The 16,386-nt window shown below is 47.0% G+C and overlaps 1 protein-coding gene and 2 long non-coding RNA genes across 4 annotated transcripts in view; 2 read left to right on the top strand and 1 right to left on the bottom strand.

Moving 5' to 3' along the window:
• The window catches only part of LOC142774428 (uncharacterized), a 55,087-nt gene extending 41,899 nt beyond the window's left edge, over window positions 1–13,188 (top strand). For both annotated transcript variants that reach the window (XR_012886393.1, XR_012886394.1), the window contains exon 2: window positions 12,942–13,188. This is a non-coding gene — a long non-coding RNA (uncharacterized LOC142774428). The remainder of the gene's footprint in view (window positions 1–12,941) is intronic.
• LOC142774429 (uncharacterized) lies at window positions 1,355–6,766 on the bottom strand. The gene is made up of 2 exons (XR_012886395.1): window positions 6,491–6,766; window positions 1,355–1,501 (listed from the first exon to the last, which is right to left on the bottom strand). It is a non-coding gene; the product is annotated as an uncharacterized LOC142774429 (long non-coding RNA).
• Window positions 13,189–14,322: 1,134 nt separating the features above from the next.
• On the top strand, window positions 14,323–15,145 carry LOC119181649 (ATP-dependent RNA helicase p62). Its single transcript, XM_075874670.1, has 2 exons — window positions 14,323–14,553; window positions 14,641–15,145. The coding sequence occupies exons 1-2, from the start codon at window positions 14,323–14,325 to the stop codon at window positions 15,136–15,138; spliced, it is 729 nt and encodes a 242-aa protein (XP_075730785.1). The 3' UTR covers window positions 15,139–15,145.
• Window positions 15,146–16,386: the final 1,241 nt, after the last annotated feature.

The following is a 16,386-nucleotide window of genomic DNA, read 5'->3' as shown; positions in this document are numbered from 1 at the left end:
TCGTTACTGACCAAGGCCGATATTTTTTATCTCGCGTCGTCCAGGATATCGTACGTTCCTGTTCCACGAACCACAAGTTCACAACGGCATACCATCCACAAACTAATGGACTTACAGAGCGCCTAAATCGCACTATCACGGACATGTTGTCAATGTATGTTTCTCCAGACCACCGTGACTGGGACGCAACGTTACCCTACGTCACCTTCGCTTACAACTCCTCCAGACATGACACCGCAGGCTATTCCCCGTTCTACCTTCTTTATGGACGGAAACCCTCTCTGCCTCTTGATACACTCCTTCCCGCTGGTTCAAGCTCCCCTGTCACATACGTCCGCGATGCCATAGAGCGAGCCGACGCAGCACGACAGATTGCCCGAGAACGACTCATGCTTTCTCAAGCCTCTCAGAAAGATCGATACGATCGTCACCACCGTGAAGTTTCGTATGCACCAGGTTCTCTCGTACTCTTGTGGACCCCATGTCGTCACATCGGCCTCTCCGAAAAACTTTTATTTCGCTATGACGGACCATACAAAGTCCTTCGCAAGATCAGCAACCTCACCTACGAGATACAGCGAGTCGTCGACGAAGCGCACTCAATGCCACCACCATCCACTGTTGTGCACGTCGTCAGACTGAAGCCTTATGTGTCACCCAACACTCCCCTTTCGTGACAAGCGCCGGGTCGGCGCTTTAACGCCGCGGGGTAGTGCCACAAGGCAGTAGTGGGATTGGGGCATAAAGCGGTAGAGGGTCCCTGGCTAAAAGGGAAGACTACGAAGTGGATAGAGACTGGTTCCAGCCCGCCAGTGCGCCAGGCATTGTGATCGCGTGTATTCGTTGTAAATATCTGTAAATATACGTTTTCTTGTAAGATTGTAAGATTAAACGACATATATATATATATATATATATATATATACAGTGTGTGCGTGTGTGTGTGCGTGTGTGTTGTGTGCGTGTGTGTTGTGTGCGTGTGTGTTGTGTGCGTGTGTTGTGAGCGCTGACTGAGCGGTTCATCACCTTCACCTGAGCATACAAATAGTGCTCGGTTGCTGGCTCGCACGTCTGCGTTGAAGATACAATGGTCACCCCTTCGTACCTGACGTCGTCTCAAGTGGTTGAGGTTCTGGCTAGCGGCTCGAACTGTAGGTAGAGCGTGTCTCAGGACTTCATCTTGCACTCTCGTGCCAGCTGGCCCACCTCGCCGCAGTGTTAGCAGCGGTTTTTTGGAGCGTGTGGACCGGAAGTTGCGTGCTATGTGCCCACGTTCATTGCAGCGGTAGCAGACGTCCGCCACTGCGTCGTTTCCTACGGCCTCTGGGCAGTCCCGGCTGATCTGTCCCAGGTGTCTACAGTTGTAGCACTTGCGGTCATCCCGCTCGCTGTTTGAGCAGTCCCGCGAGATGTGGCCCAGCTTGCCGCACAGGTAGCACTAGAGAGACAGGCCAGCGCCACTCCTTCTCTCGTCTGGCTTGCAGTCCCTGGAGATGTGTCCCTGCATGTGGCAGATGTAGCAGGTGTGAAGAAAGAGCGTATTTTTCCACTCCTTGAACTCGCGTGCAATGTGGCCCACCTCCCGTTCCACTTAGGACGGGAGTGAATCGCACGGCAAACTGACCGAAGATACGTCATCGTGTGGACTAGCATCCATTGATACACTATACCCAATGTCAGAAGACATCGTCACGTACGCCGTGCAACCACTGAATTGAAAAACCGTCCTTTGTATATGCTCTGCGGCTCACACCAACAGGCGTTCACGTCACGCATTACAAACGACGAGTTTACAGGGCCCGTTTGCACACAATGTAACAGAAATGGTCGAGCGGTAATGCGGAAACCAGTTGCGTGACGACGTACAGAAGAATAAGAAATCATCCACAACAAGGGGGAGACGTCAGTACTTGTTTTGCGATAGATCGATGGCCTTTTATCTCTCTAAAGAGGTGGCCAGATGCAGTGCTTATGTTTAGCACGAGAAAAAAATTAAGATGTGATGTTGGAAACAAAGCGCTGTCTCCTTCATTTAAAACGAAACTAAAGAGCAGCATCGGTCCACTATAGACTGGTAAATTATTCTTTACGATCTTTGCTCGCCTTCAATTCGGCACCAAAAGCCCGTCACTGGGCCAAACCAAAGTTCCAAGAACATTTCCTTTAATTCACGTGCCAAGTAGAGGCGTGAGCGTAAGTGTGCAGAACACGGGATCACTTGGCCACAGGATCCACGTGATCACAGGTACAAGGGGATAAAATTTATTTTGTGTGCTTGGCTTCATCAAGTTTTGCAAGGCTAGCTACGCTTATCCGTGAATCGACCAGCATGAATAACTACGCGATCCCGGCGCTAGAACCGGCACCATCGCCACTTCTACGTCAAAAAAAAAAATGGCACCGTATCTGCTTGTTACACCGCAAATGTCGTCAAAAGACGATAGTCTTGCGTCTGGAGAGAGTGAGTGAAACATTTATTTGATGTTCTGCGCAAGAAAACTGGTGAGTGGTATTCTGGAGGCGCAGCGAGTGTCTCGAGCGTGCAGGGGAGGCGAACGAGTGCATCAAGTCACATCACACGTGAGACATGAGCGCTATCTGGCAGTTACCCTGGAAAACGGGGCGCGCGTCGTGCGTGCCCGTCTCTGAGGTGATAAGTTGTAGAACGCAAGGTGACGGGTAGGTGCCACCACTGTGTCGTCTTAGCAAAGCGTTGGAAACACTTGCGTTTCGTGCAAGCGTTGCATGGTCAGCGCAGCGTGATAAACGCTACGGTCCTTAGAATTACTTATAATGCCTTTTGTAGTATGAAAACACACATGCAGAATATTGACGTGTTGTTATGGTGCCTCAGATATGCGCAATAATTGCTTTTCAATTTACAATCGCACAAGTATGAATGCTGAAGCTTGATCTGAATTGGTGGGCGCTGCGGATGGAGTCGGCCGTTTGGAGTATCGTTTGATCACTTTAGTGCTGTTTATGGCATCGTTAAGGGTAGACAGACAGACAGACAGACAGACAGACAGACAGACAGACAGACGAAAATTTTTACGTCGGAAGGCCCAAGAAAGACCATCTTCTTTAAAAATGGAACGTTCATGGACTAAAGACAGCGACACCCAGTTGCCTTTTTGGCTGTGAGTGTGTCGGAGAGAGTGACATGAGAGGCCAACTGATGCGACGGGATGCGCATGCGCACCGCAGTAGGCGTCTCGTCACTAGATGGCGCGTCGATGCCTTTGGCCACGCGATCGCGTAGTCTGCACACTTACGTTCACGCCTGTGTGTCAGTATGTGGCTCTAAATTAAAGACTGATGTTCTAGTAGACCGGGAACGATTCTCGCTGTAGCACGAGGACCCACATGAATGGAGAAGGAACAAGACGGGACATAGGACCAAATAACAAACTTAAGTGTTCATTACACGTGATTATGCATATATGCAATATAGCGCAAATGAAACAAAAAATTGATTGATTTGTGGGGTTTGACGTCCCAAAACCACCATATGATTATGAGAGACGCCGTAGTGGAGGGCTGCGGAAATTTCGACCACCTGGGGTTCTTTACCGTGCGCCCAAATCTGAACACACGGGCCTACAACATTTCCGCCTCTATCGGAAATGCAGTCGCAAAAAAAAGGAAAGGGAAAAGTGAAAATCTAATCGACCCTGGAAGTAAAGCTGGTGACTGGCGTGGCAAGATGAGCATTTAATTTTGAGAAGATTGAAGGCCACATTTTTCTGGTGAGCTCGTCAGACCATTTCACGAGACAAAGTATGATTGTGGCGGTTAGATGCTTTTATGCGATAGTATGGCAGCAATAGTGAGCCCAAAAAAAAGCCCATTTGTGTCAAGAATGTTAAAAAAAATCGCCTTTGTTTTACTCACTTATTCATTCAAGAAACTTGTCCAATTGGGTTAGGGGTCAACTTATTTCATTTAAAAAGTTCGGGCCAATGACAACCCTAAACGCTCTGACATCTGTTATATTTAGTTGTAACTATTCCAAAAGGCTGATCCTTTTCATTCTGTGAAAATGCCACGCCAAGCAGCAGAAAATTAGTTGCCTACACTGAATGTTTTTTTGTTATTGCTTTGAGTCCAGCATTTCGAGTTGGACCAACTGTGTGTTTTGAGAAGTTATCAATATATTATCTACTAGCCAGTCCCGAAGAGTTTTTTCGGGACAATGGGGGCAGAGGTAACTTGCTGAAAGCCTTCACTATTTTTGGAAAGTGGGCGCCCATACGGTGTTAGCGTTTTCTTCTAGTGCCCATGTTTGTGTGCGCACCTAAAAGTCCAAAAAAGAATTTTTATGACGTACGCGTATTTCACGCTTATCTTGTACTGAAAAGTTCATCGTGTTCGCCATTTGTCGCGTTTGGTTTTGTCGGAAATTTCTCCGCATTATTAAAAGGCTCATGGATCACAAGAAACTTGAAGTGGTCAAGTCTCACCGTAGCAGTTGCCAAACTTGCAAATCTAGACCCTCCACCACTAGCTACCCATTATTTCTTTAAAGGAAAAAGTTGAAACTTTGCCGAAATCATGGGATTGTAGGGGAGAGTAAGTAGACCATGGTGGGGTCTGTGGAATTTAACTCTCGAAACTTCCCCCCCCCCCCCTCCTGAACGTGCACCTCTACCCACGCACTATCGTGACAGTCATAGAAGCTGAAGCAAGGCTGGGAAATACCGTATGCGGAACTGTTTGTTTACGTGAATTTGTGCCCGGAAAATGAAAACTCGAAACAAAACAGCGATACGCACTGCGTACTGTTAGGGCGAGAGAAGTCGTCGGTCATCTGCCAAGCGGTAAAACGCGTCGGTTTTTAAACATGTGCCATCGAACATCCCAGCGCTCTCGCTCTATCGAATGAATTTGAGCGTTCGCGTCCTGCGCGCAAACTCGACAGAATTATCTCAAACAGCCACGAAGTTTCTCAAACATTATGACGTGGTCTGCCCCGAGCGTTGCTAACAGCCTGTGCTCGTGAAATTCGAATAGATCTAAATAAAACACGCATCGCAATATAAACAATCTGCACCCTCTTGGGAGTCTTTTCGTCACGTAAGGGTGACGGTTGAGTACTCTTCCTGGAAAACGCGGTGCTTGCAATGGTTCTGTTTATGCTAACGTGTCGAGCGGATCTTGATACGAGAGCAGAGGTTCACGGTGTTAAATGAAAGTGAACACAAATGATTAGTAAATGAGTCTTCTTTCACGATAGTGAGATCACCCTTCTTGACGTGGAAAGAAGGCTCTTCGCACGCGACAGAACACGTGAAAAAAAAAAAAAGGCGGGTGGTGATCGAATTCAACTTTGAACTCACTGTGACGTCACATATTGTGCCGTTTATTAGAACCAACATCGTCTCAGTCGGTATGGTGAAAATAAAATACGTTGAACAAAGAGGAAGCCGGAGACTTAACGCGCCAGGTTTTAGAAATATTTAGAAACCATAATGTGGCCAGAACAAGAGAAAAAATTGTTAAAATCTTCCATGTCACGCTGACGTGCATGTTGCTAGGCTTAGGCGCTACAGTTAAAGATGAAACTTTAGGCTTCATTTTCTCCTCGATTATTGAACCAATGGCAGTGAAATTGAATGTTGTGTTTCCGAACACAACTGCTGAAGTCGACAGATAACAAGCAAAAAAAAATATAGGGCAGCCACTTTCGTGGTGTCCTAACTTTATAGTGTAATTATTCTCAGTTAAGTTCAAAATAAATTTACGTGTCTAAAAAATTTCAATTTCCGTCCGTGAGCACCCAACGCATGCACAACTTTCGGATTACGCGTCTGATATTCTAAATTTTCACCTATTACAGAGATCGATCCTGCATCTGCGTTTTTTCGTAGGATATTTATGTGTACCTATTACCTTAGAATGTTATGTAAGCGCCCATTGTAGCCATGGCGGCGATTTTGTGGAACACACCTTTTTTTTACCAGAGGGCGTCATGGGTGGCACGTGATCTTCGTACGGGGAGGCGGCTCGCTAATGAACACTTTAGTAATACCTAAGGAATCAAGTATTCCGCGACGCAACCTTCTCTATAAAAGCACCAAAGACACATTATCATTCGAAGGTTGCGAGTTTCGATCCGACCGACGGGAAGCATGATTTCTCGTCCACGTCAATTCCTTTCAACTTAGGTTTAAATAATTACACTACAGTTGATAAATCACACGATATTCCCAATGCGTTCTTTGAGACGTAGGTCGACTTCCTTACAGAAAAACTAGCCACTCTTAAAGTTCTCATTCTATTGTACCTTCATGGCGGAGGCTTCGTCCCGTCAGGCTTCATGCCGGGAGTAGTACGCGAGGGTTTATTGGTCAGCCGCCTCCTCGTGAAAAGATTATGCGCCCCGTCATGCGCTATATTGCGAAAATTAATACGTTATGTCTTTTTTTTATCACAAAGTGCAGCATTTGACGTACTCGGTGGCACTGCAGTGAAAAGCATGAACGCTTACCTTCAATGCCAAATCGTTTTGCAGGTGTTGTTCCCGTGCATACTGCCAGATGCGATAGATGTGCTGGCAAGGAATGGGCGGCTTTCGGTCTTCTTGCAAAGCGAACCCCTCGCAGTTCGCTTTCGACGCCTCAGCCACCGCAAACAACTATCGGCTTCGACGGTATTAAGCAGCTGCTCTTTAGCGCTGGCATCCCTTCCGGCAACCCGCAACGGTGACGCCCTGCCTGCAAACTGGACATTCCTGTTCACCTGACCTCGGCGCATGCGCAGCCGAAGTGGGCGTCACATGACCGACTTTCTTCGTATTCTGCAGCGACATTGATGCGTGGTGCCCTCTGCAACTGCGCAACCGCAGTGGTTCTGGCCACCCTTCGTAAAAGTGGCGATAACTAATCGGCGATCAACCACTGCAGCCGTGGTCTAACGGTTAGGGAGTCCGACTCGGCTGCGGGAGGTGGCATGTTCGAAACCCACCGCGGAATACCCACCGGTAAAATTGGGCACGCCCGGCCAGGCGCCCGGCTTTTTCAGGGTGTTGCGCTTGGGGGAAGCCTCACAAACCCCGCTAAGCCCCTCGGGGCGAAAACCCAGTTTCGAACGCAAACCTAGCCTGCAAAGGTGGTTCTTGACGTGGTCCCCACGTAGATGACCTTCGGGTCGGTTAAAACCAAGAGTTCACGAGTTCGCATCCGTGTGACATGTCAGACACAGAGAAGAGTTGTTTCTCACACTCGCGAAAGCTACAAAGCGTTCCTACCATCAACCATCCTCTCACTGCGTCACTGCCTTTTCGGCGCTGACGTATGTCACACAGCCTCCCATGGGATCGGTGGCACATGCATCGACAAGCATGAACACTCACCTTCAATGCCAGTCGTTTAGCAAGTAAACTGACATTATTCGTTAGTTAGTAAACTGACTACAGGCACTCGTTTCCTGGTTTTTTAAACAGCCCGCCGTATTGTATTGCGATTGCTAGAGATCGTACACCCGCTGACAAATCAAGTCGGGACGTGCGAGCGACGTCCGCAATCTGATAAAACTAAGGTCACTTGTTTCATCTAGAGACCTTAGCTAAAACTGCATCACCGTGCCATCTGACTTGCGATTGAGCGTGCGCATCCTTTTAATTTCGCAGCCATATGTTTTCACTTTCTTGCAGCGTACCAGTGATTACATGTAGCGGTTCATGCTAGGCATCGCTTTCTTCATACCGCGACACGCTCAGTTCAATGGGGTCACGGTGGCGGTGAAGTGTACGCGGCTCGCTTCACAAACAACGCAGAGCAGCCGAACTTTTTCGTTTAACGCGCTGGTGTTAAAAGCTCCTTTCGCACTAATTCCAGTGTCGGTGTCCACGTAAGCGTCGTCGGTAGTGGGCAAAAAATTAGCGCTTTCTGCGTGGCACAAATGTCTTCAATGTTACGCACACAGGCTTTCTTTTCATCACAGAACGTCGAGGCTAATTATAGAGAAAGCGGTGCCAAGTTATTTCGATCAGATTCTCGTTTTCTACTCTCGTCCTTCTCGTTTTATCGTGGTTCAAAGAGCTCACACTTGGAGTACAGAGAAGCAGGGAACGTCTACTCATTCTTCAACACGTTTTGTTCTTTTCAGCTGTCCAGCTCATCACTGCTCTCACATGTTTTCGTAAGTTTCTGCAGCCACGCGAAACGCGTTGTGATTTACATGCTCTCTCTATAGAGGATATTGCAAGCTCCGAAGAAGCGTGATTACAGCTAATAGTTCCGAAGACTTGCATAGTTTGGTATCCTGTCGGAAATCTTGCCGATCAGTGTCCGAGCATGACCGCGCACGTGATGCAACGGTTTCACTGTATTTAATGACAACTCAATATGGCATCAAGTGCTTAAGCTGGCGAATTTACTGCTCACAAAGAGATGCTTCTCAATAAAAAGTCGCATGGTACACCTGTCTCTACAGATTGATTGATTGATTGATATGTGGGGTATAACGTCCCGAAACCACCATGTGATTATGAGAGACGCCGTAGTGGAGGGCTCCGGTGATTTCGACCACCTGGGGTTCTTTAACATGCGCCCAAATCTGAGCACACGGGTCCACAAAATTTCCGCCTCCATCGTAAATGCAGCCGCCGCAGCCGGGATTCGATCCCGCGACCTGCAGGTCAGCAGCCGAGTACCTTAGCCACTAGACCACCACGGCGGGGCACCTATCTCCACTGAAACATCGATTTAAAAAACTGTAGTTATCTAAAGCCAGTCAGAGGTGCGCCGTGTGACCATAAATTTATCTGCACAGTCGATGGCATAAGCACCTTGCCGTGGTCTCCCTTCGGTGCGGATGCAGCCCGGTAGAGAATGTGTGGGCTCGAATAAAGTGGGGTCTGTCCAGGTACAACTTGTCCAGGCCAACGTCGGACGCGCTGTGAAATGCGATTCAAGAAGAGTTGGAGGCTCATCGGTCGGAGGGTGATTATGTCGCCTTGTTATACGAATCTATTCCAAGAATGATGTCAGGAATGATTTCCGTGAACGGCCACTTCACGCTCTATTGAATTTTTTCACAAAGAATGTGAAGGGAGCAGAGGTGATAAGCTTCGCCGCTGCTATTTTTCGCTCGCCTTCAGTGTCTTTCCTTTTTTTTTTTCTTTGAAGCCCAACACATGACCTCGCCTATTGCAACAATCTCTTTTTTTTTTCGAGTTCATTCTGCTCTTTCGTTGCATGTGCAAGGTGATCTACCTGCATCTTGTTATATTATGTTTATAAACTGAAGCATTCTTTAGCCTCCACGCCTATACGCTTTCGATGCCCTCGTTCGTGTTTCACTAACACATGGTACGCTTCAACTAAAACAAACGTGCAGAGAAGAGAAATAATGACATGTGTGGCACCGGTTTGCCACTGAGACAAGATATGCTATCTTTTTAATTATGGCGCAACGAGTCGTATACACTTCACCGCCACCGCGCTACCATTGAACTGAGCACGTCACGGAATGAACAAAGTGACGCCTAGCACGAAACGCTACACGTAATCACTGGTACGCTGCAGTAAAAAGATATGGCTGCGAAGTTGAAAGGACGCGCATGCACCCTCTCCACGTTTGATGGCGCGGCGATGCAGTTTTATCGGATGGTGGTCATCTCTCGCACGCCCCGACCGATTTTGTCAATGGGTGTACGCAAGCTATTGTAGAGTTGTTGGTATCACCAAAAGATTTCAAACAAAACCGTGGTCCCAACACAACCGAAAACGAAACCTTGATATTGTGGAGGTGCTCAACGAAATACGCCCCGGGCAGGCGTCGCTGTATACGGAACAAAGTTGAGCCAATTCGCCAAAAGTAAACCGAGAGCGACAAATGTTTTGATGGTGTCAGGAAGCGCTTTACTAAAATATTGCTCGTTCATCGCTGCTGTCTAGAAAGAACTCCACGATGTTTGCACACTTGCCGAACAAAGTGCACATAAAATCGCATTCATGGAACTTTGCACGATTTGGAAGACCGAGCACGAAGATCAAACTCGGTGTTCTTTCACATTAAACATGCTGATACTTAAGCGTGGGCTTATTGCGAAGCTTTCATAGTAAAGAATTGTAACACAATAGTAATCATAATATTCAAGGTATTACGTCCTGAAACCACGATATATTGTCTTGTGGCCGTGACGTCGGCGAAGGCAACACTCGGCGTGTGAAAGAAGAAACTCTATTTGGCTTAATGGCCGGTAAATGAAAAGGTAGATTACAACGGAACACACTGGCACTGATAGCAGCGAGCCCCGCCGCGGTGGTCTGGTGGCTAAGGTACTTGGCTGCTGGCCCGCAGGACGCGTGATCGAATCCCGGCTGCGGCAGCCGCATTCTCGATGGAGGCGGATATGCTGTAGGCCCGTGTGCTCAGAATTGGGTGCACTTTAAAGAGCCCCAGGTGGTCAAAATTTCCGGAGCCCTCCTCTAGGGCGCCTCTCATAATCATATGGTGGTTTTGGAACGTTAAACCCCATGTATCAATCTGATAGCAGCGACCAGAGCGTCAGCCGCCAATCGACGGGTCATCGTTGCGACGCGCCGTTTCCTATACATCACACGTCGAACTTTCCAGCCTTATCGCCGGTGCTCTCGTAAGCTCTGGAATACTGTTGAGTGTTCGTGTCCCGTGCGGAATCTTCACAAAATGATCTGCTGGAAGCGTGAAGCTTCTCGAACACTGAGACGCAATCTGCGCCAAGTGTGCTCACAACATTTGTGGCTTTCAACGGAGCACATCAAAATGATAACACGCGTGGCATTGTCTCTTTCTGATAAAGCGTCGTCCCGATACTTAAAACATTGATTGATTGATATGTGGGCTTTAACGTCCCAAAACCACCATATGATTATGAGAGACGCCGCAGTGGAAGACTTCGGAAATTTTGACCACCTAGATTTCTTTAACGTGCTCCGACATCTGAGCACACGGGCCTACAGCATTTCCGTCTCCATTGAAAATGCAGCCGCTGCAGCCGGGATTCAATCCCGCGACCTGCGGGTCAGCAGCCGAGTACCTTAGCCACTATATCACCGCGGCGGGACATCCTTAAAACAAAACACCAGAAAAGAATGCAAGCAACAAATGGCAACAATAAAAAAGTACGCCAAAATAGTGTATTATTGGGTTGGTTGGTTTGACATCTGGCATAAAAGAGCTAAGCTTGAAAGGAAGTGAAGATTATTTAGAAGAAAGACGCTCAACTTGGAATTGAGTTTATTATGAAAATTGACTCGCGACAAAAACAAATCCGCAGGCGCAGTCACTCTAGATTGTCACTCATAAAAAAGAAATATCTGGGTAAAAACGGGTTAAAAATCTACGATAACATGAAAGGGGTACGTTTATTTAGTTTATATACTTAACTGCGGTAAATAAAGTTCTTTCACTCACTGTCAGATGCACCAACGGTGCACTGTTGCACGCTTCTGCAACAATCTTAATCATCTCTGCCTCAGCGATCTTTCTCTCGTGCCGGCCGTTTGCTCTACTCGTTACGTCCCCACCTTCGAAAATTGCATTCCAGTCCCATGCACTGCAATGCGCAGGAAAGTGTTCCCCATCATTTGGGGCATTCTCTGTATCTGCGTGCTCTCTGAGTTTCTCATTAAGGCCTCGGCCCGTTTGGACAATGTAAGATTTACAAGTGAGTGGTATCTTATCCTACAACTTCCGTATCACAGGGGACAGATATTTTCTTAAGCTTCTTCACGGCTGCCTTTAATTTTTACCGTTTGTGCACTCTTGTCGGTGAAACCTCATGACTGATACTGAGTGACAGAAAGTGGGCAAGATTGCCCCAGTCACCAAAGAAAGGTGTGCCGTCTTCACACCGTATAAGTGCCGCCCTATTTCACTCACCAGTGTTTGTTCGCAACTAATGACACACCGTACATTCACACAGTTGTGCACACAGTTCATTTTTGACAGTCTGCTATTTTTTTTCACCCTGAATCAACATAGATTTTACAAAGGTTCTTTCTGGAGACAAACAACTCGCGTTGTTCATGAATTACAATATTTGTCACCTCGATCTAAACATTCCAGATGATGCTCTGTTTTTAGATTTCGAAAAGGCATTAACAAGGGGCCACATCGGCGACTATTTTTGAAACTTCCATGATTAAACCTTACCTCTTTTCTTTTGGACTGGATTCGTAGTTTTGTTTTACTAGTCGGGAGAACTTTGTTGATGTTAACAAGCATTTCTTCAAGCAGAAGCCCTGTTTGGTGTGGAGTACCCCAAGAAATCGTCTTAGACCCACTAATTTTTCTAATATATATTGGGGATCTCTCCGCCAAGATTGCACCTAACAGACGTCGGTTCACGTATGACTGCGTCGTTTATCGCCCTATTCATAGCGATCGTGACTTACGATCCCTACAAAAGGGCCTGGATAAGATCACTGCTTGGTGCAGTGAATGGGTTTTCTTGATAAGCATTATCTAAACACTGCTAGTTTCTTTTTACCCCACATGCGAAGTTTCTCCAACGCAGTTCATCCTGCGCAACACTGCGATTTCTCCTGTGAACTCGTGGACGTACCTAGGGGTTACAATATAAAACGATTATTTCTACTCATCTCACATCACGCGATTCATCAACCATCAACCAAGACTAACCGCTCATTTGGATACTTTCGAACACGGGTGCACCTGGCTACCCCATGAGTCAAACTGTTAGCTTATGTAACATGCATCACGCCTAAATTAGAGTAGGCATGCTTTTCTTGAAAATTGCATCAATCGAAGCTGATTAAAGCAATTCAAACAGTTAAATTCATACAGATTGTTACATCTATTCAGAGTATTCACTCCACGGTAGACTGTCACAAAAAACTAAAATCCGAAGCACATGTATATAACTTGAAACTAGGACGCCTTAAATCTACGCTGCGTCTTTTTCACTAATTTTACTATTTCTGTTCTAGCACTTCAATAAGTTTTTCTGCTCATCGTCCGCCTTGCCACACCAAAGCAGTGCACGGACCACGGCGCACCTACTCTTCTCCTTCTTCGTGAAAACAGCCAGGGACTAAAACGCACCACCCAGAGACGCTAAAATCTAATCCGACCCGCAAGGAACTGAGTAATTGTCACCTCATACCAGCCCATCCATCGTGTAAAATGCCAAAGCCGAATATTTCGTGCATGAATAAATGAAAATTTTAAAATGTTTCTCGTTTCTCTGACACAAGTTGCTCATAGAATGTGCAAGAACTTTTTGACGCAAGACATTCTACAGCCACCTACTAGACGCAGAATACTGCCCATTGAATGGTCGGCTACTGCTGGTTTTTGTAGTCGATGACATTACACAGTGCAACAAACTCCGAACAAGTCAAGGTGTTCACATGTGCAATGTTGCAAAAAGAATCCATGTCTCCGATGAGAAGTGTGGTAGCTTGGGCTAGTTGGTATGGCATGACGATAGTTATAGCGCGAGAACAAAACGACGACACAGAGACAAGAAGGACACGCTCGTGTCTTTCGTGTCCTTCTTGTCTCTGTGTCGTCGTTTTGTTCTCGCGCTATAACTATCGTCTCCGATGAGATGCTGACGGGGAACTCTTTTTTTTTTTTGCTAACGTTTCGTAGAAATACCATAAGCACTTATTTTCTCGCTCATTTAAAAATTGTCTTTTTCAGGATTTCCTATTCTTTCTTTAATCCCACTGCCGTGTGCATGATGGCGAATTTCTCTTAGTGAGTCAGCCACTCAGCTGGGACCCAACAAACCAACCAACAATGGGGGTAGATCTAGGTGGTAGATCCATACGTACATACATGAATCCTGTTAGCGTAAAAGGTGTGGAAATGGTCCAGTAGTACTTACTTCAAGTGTGAGGTGGAAAGTCTTTTCTTCGTTGTTATTCCTGGAGCGAAAAGGCGTTCTTGGGGATGATGTAAGCACTACAAGGTTAATTAGGAACGCATCGAGGCCGTGAAACCCGTTGGTAGCAAGCTAAAGAACATGGATAGCAGTCTAAGAGTCTCGTAATGTCCTTTTACTTTCGAACTTTCATTGTTCTTTTTCAATTAGGCTCACCTGACACCTCGATTACAGTTATTTTTATAGCACTTGTATTTTTGACCATCCTATCCAGGTGAGAGTCACTTATGAATGCTTGTCTCCCCAAAACTTTCGCACATGGCCTCTCAGTGGGCATGCGCCACAGTATATGATGCAATCATTATCAACAAGGAAGTTCCCATACCGACCACCGAACAGCTACGCCGCTTATATACGTCCGCAGCAATCGCTTTTCTCCCACAGAGCAGCACGGACGAAGTCCTGTCCAAGCGAACAACATGGTACAGCAACAGAAACGAATCAGGGGTGAATTCATCGGTAACAGATTTCCAATGGGCAAGTTGCATGGGTCCGACATGTATCGGAACAGCAAGGTGGGATGGTTCCTTCGCAAGCCAAACTGGAAGAACATACAGCTGCAGCAGTTCGAGAAGAACCTGTACCAGGAACACCCGCACACGGCAGGCCGTTCAATGGCCGAAGTGGAAGACTACAGAAATGCCAACGGTGTATCGGTCAAAAAGAACGACGTCCCGAAACCCATACTCGCCTTGGAAGAGTCCAACTTTCTGGACTACGTCATCAAGGCAATATAGGCACAACGCGACTACACGTCACCGACGTGCATCGAGGCCCACTGCTGGCCCATCGCACTCTCTTGCAGGAACTTTCTTGGCATAGCGGAGACGGGATCACACAAGGCGCTCGCCTACGTCCTTCCGGCCGTCATAAACGTCAGCCGCCAGCCTCCCCGGCAACGGCACGAAGGCCCCATCGCCTTAGTCGTAGCTCCGACGCGCGAGCTGGCCAAGCAGATTCACATCGTGGCCTCAGAGCTTGGTGAGCACGCCGGGCTGGGCAGCGTGTGCGCCGTGAGTGGCGACTGCAGAAGAGGCCAGTGCGCAGAGCTTCAGAAGGGCTGCCATATCCTCGTGGCCACGCCTGGACGCCTCATAAAGTTCCTCGATGAGAGCAAGGTGAATCTGCACCACTGCACTTACCTCGTCCTCGTCGATGTGGACCGCATGATATGGGATACAAACAACACGTCCTCCAAATTGCCGAGCTTTGTCGGCCAGACCACCAAACGATAATTTGAATCAGTTCCTGGCAAAAGCGCCTAAAGCCACTCGTGGAGGATTTGCTCGACGACTATACGTGGAAGTAAAGTTTAGTGCGACGCTGGTGCCTGTTCAGAACAGCGTGGAAATTACAGTCGACGTGTGCCGAGAAGAAGAGAAAGAGGCGAAATTGGCCGAACTATTGGAGGACGTCCTCAAGAAAAAGACAGACAGAGCCGTGGTGTTCACTGAGAGGAGGTGGAAGGTCGAGAAGATTGCCTTCCAACTGCGACAACGTGGCTGGCCCGCCATAGGCCTTCACAGCAAGAGGGACAAAGAGGAGCGTGAATGGGTCTTGTCATTGTTTAGCAGCATTGCAGAGACGGTGCTTGTGACGACCGACGTGGTTGTGCAGGACGCGGAGTTGGGGAAAGTGCGGATGGTGGTGAACTATGACTGTCCGGGCTGCTCGAAAGTCTACGCGCACAGGTCAAGGCATGTGGAGCTAGATGACAAACCGGGCATGGTGCACACGTTCGTTGTTCTGACCCAACATCGGCAGGCCGAAACTCTGGTGGAAATTTCGGACAACGCAAAACAACCCATCAGTCCTGAATTCTACAGAATTGTGAAAAATGTTTCTCTCAAGCAGTAACGGGACCCATATTGGTGGTCTTTGGGGTGCTCTCGGGGTAAAGTTGTCCCCAGAAGCAGCTCGACATACGATCGCACGCTCTAAAAATTTTATATACTTTTTCAATACAGCCTGCTTATTAGTACACCGCATATTACAATGTCTATGGCAGATGAACATATACCATAAATATGGCCCACTGGTTTTTGTTCTGTAGTTTATTATTCAAAATTATTCGAATTGTTAATACGATATCAGACTAGATAAGCATTTTTTGGAGCTGTCAAAATTTGCGAAACATCAAAATTCTTTTCAGAGCTAAGTTAAAAACGATGTAATTCCCGAATAAGCTTAAATCTTTATTGCAGCTGTCCTCGTGCAAGGAAGTGCAGTTTCACCTGTTTCAAAAAGTTTATCGGGATTTTTCGCTAGCTGCAGTTGCTTGTTTACTTTAAGATACAACGTACCCATAATACAACACGTTTGTTGATCACATGCGTTCACGTGCACAAAACGCAATAAATTTTGGTCAATTCTAGTTTTTATTCATTGTAATGGCCAATAACATAGAGGGCATGTTTCTTCTTTCTCTTTTTTTTCGATTAGCCTTGAAGGGTACATTAGCCCTCGACACACGCCTGAATATT

This window comes from Rhipicephalus microplus, chromosome 10 (assembly GCF_043290135.1).
Source record: "Rhipicephalus microplus isolate Deutch F79 chromosome 10, USDA_Rmic, whole genome shotgun sequence".
In the NCBI taxonomy this organism is placed as follows: Eukaryota; Metazoa; Arthropoda; class Arachnida; order Ixodida; family Ixodidae; genus Rhipicephalus; species Rhipicephalus microplus.
The sequence above is the reverse complement of the archived record's forward strand: the minus strand, read 5'-3'. Positions and strand labels throughout refer to the sequence as shown.

What these genes read in the sequence shown, in the direction of transcription:
- LOC119181649 (XM_075874670.1), top strand. Translation starts at nt 14,323, where the DNA reads ATGGTACAGCAACAGAAACGAATCAGGGGTGAATTCATCGGTAACAGA. An exon ending in ACTACAGAAATGCCAACGGT is followed by an intron (nt 14,554 to 14,640) that starts GTATCGGTCAAA and finishes AAGGCAATATAG; the next exon opens with GCACAACGCGACTACACGTC.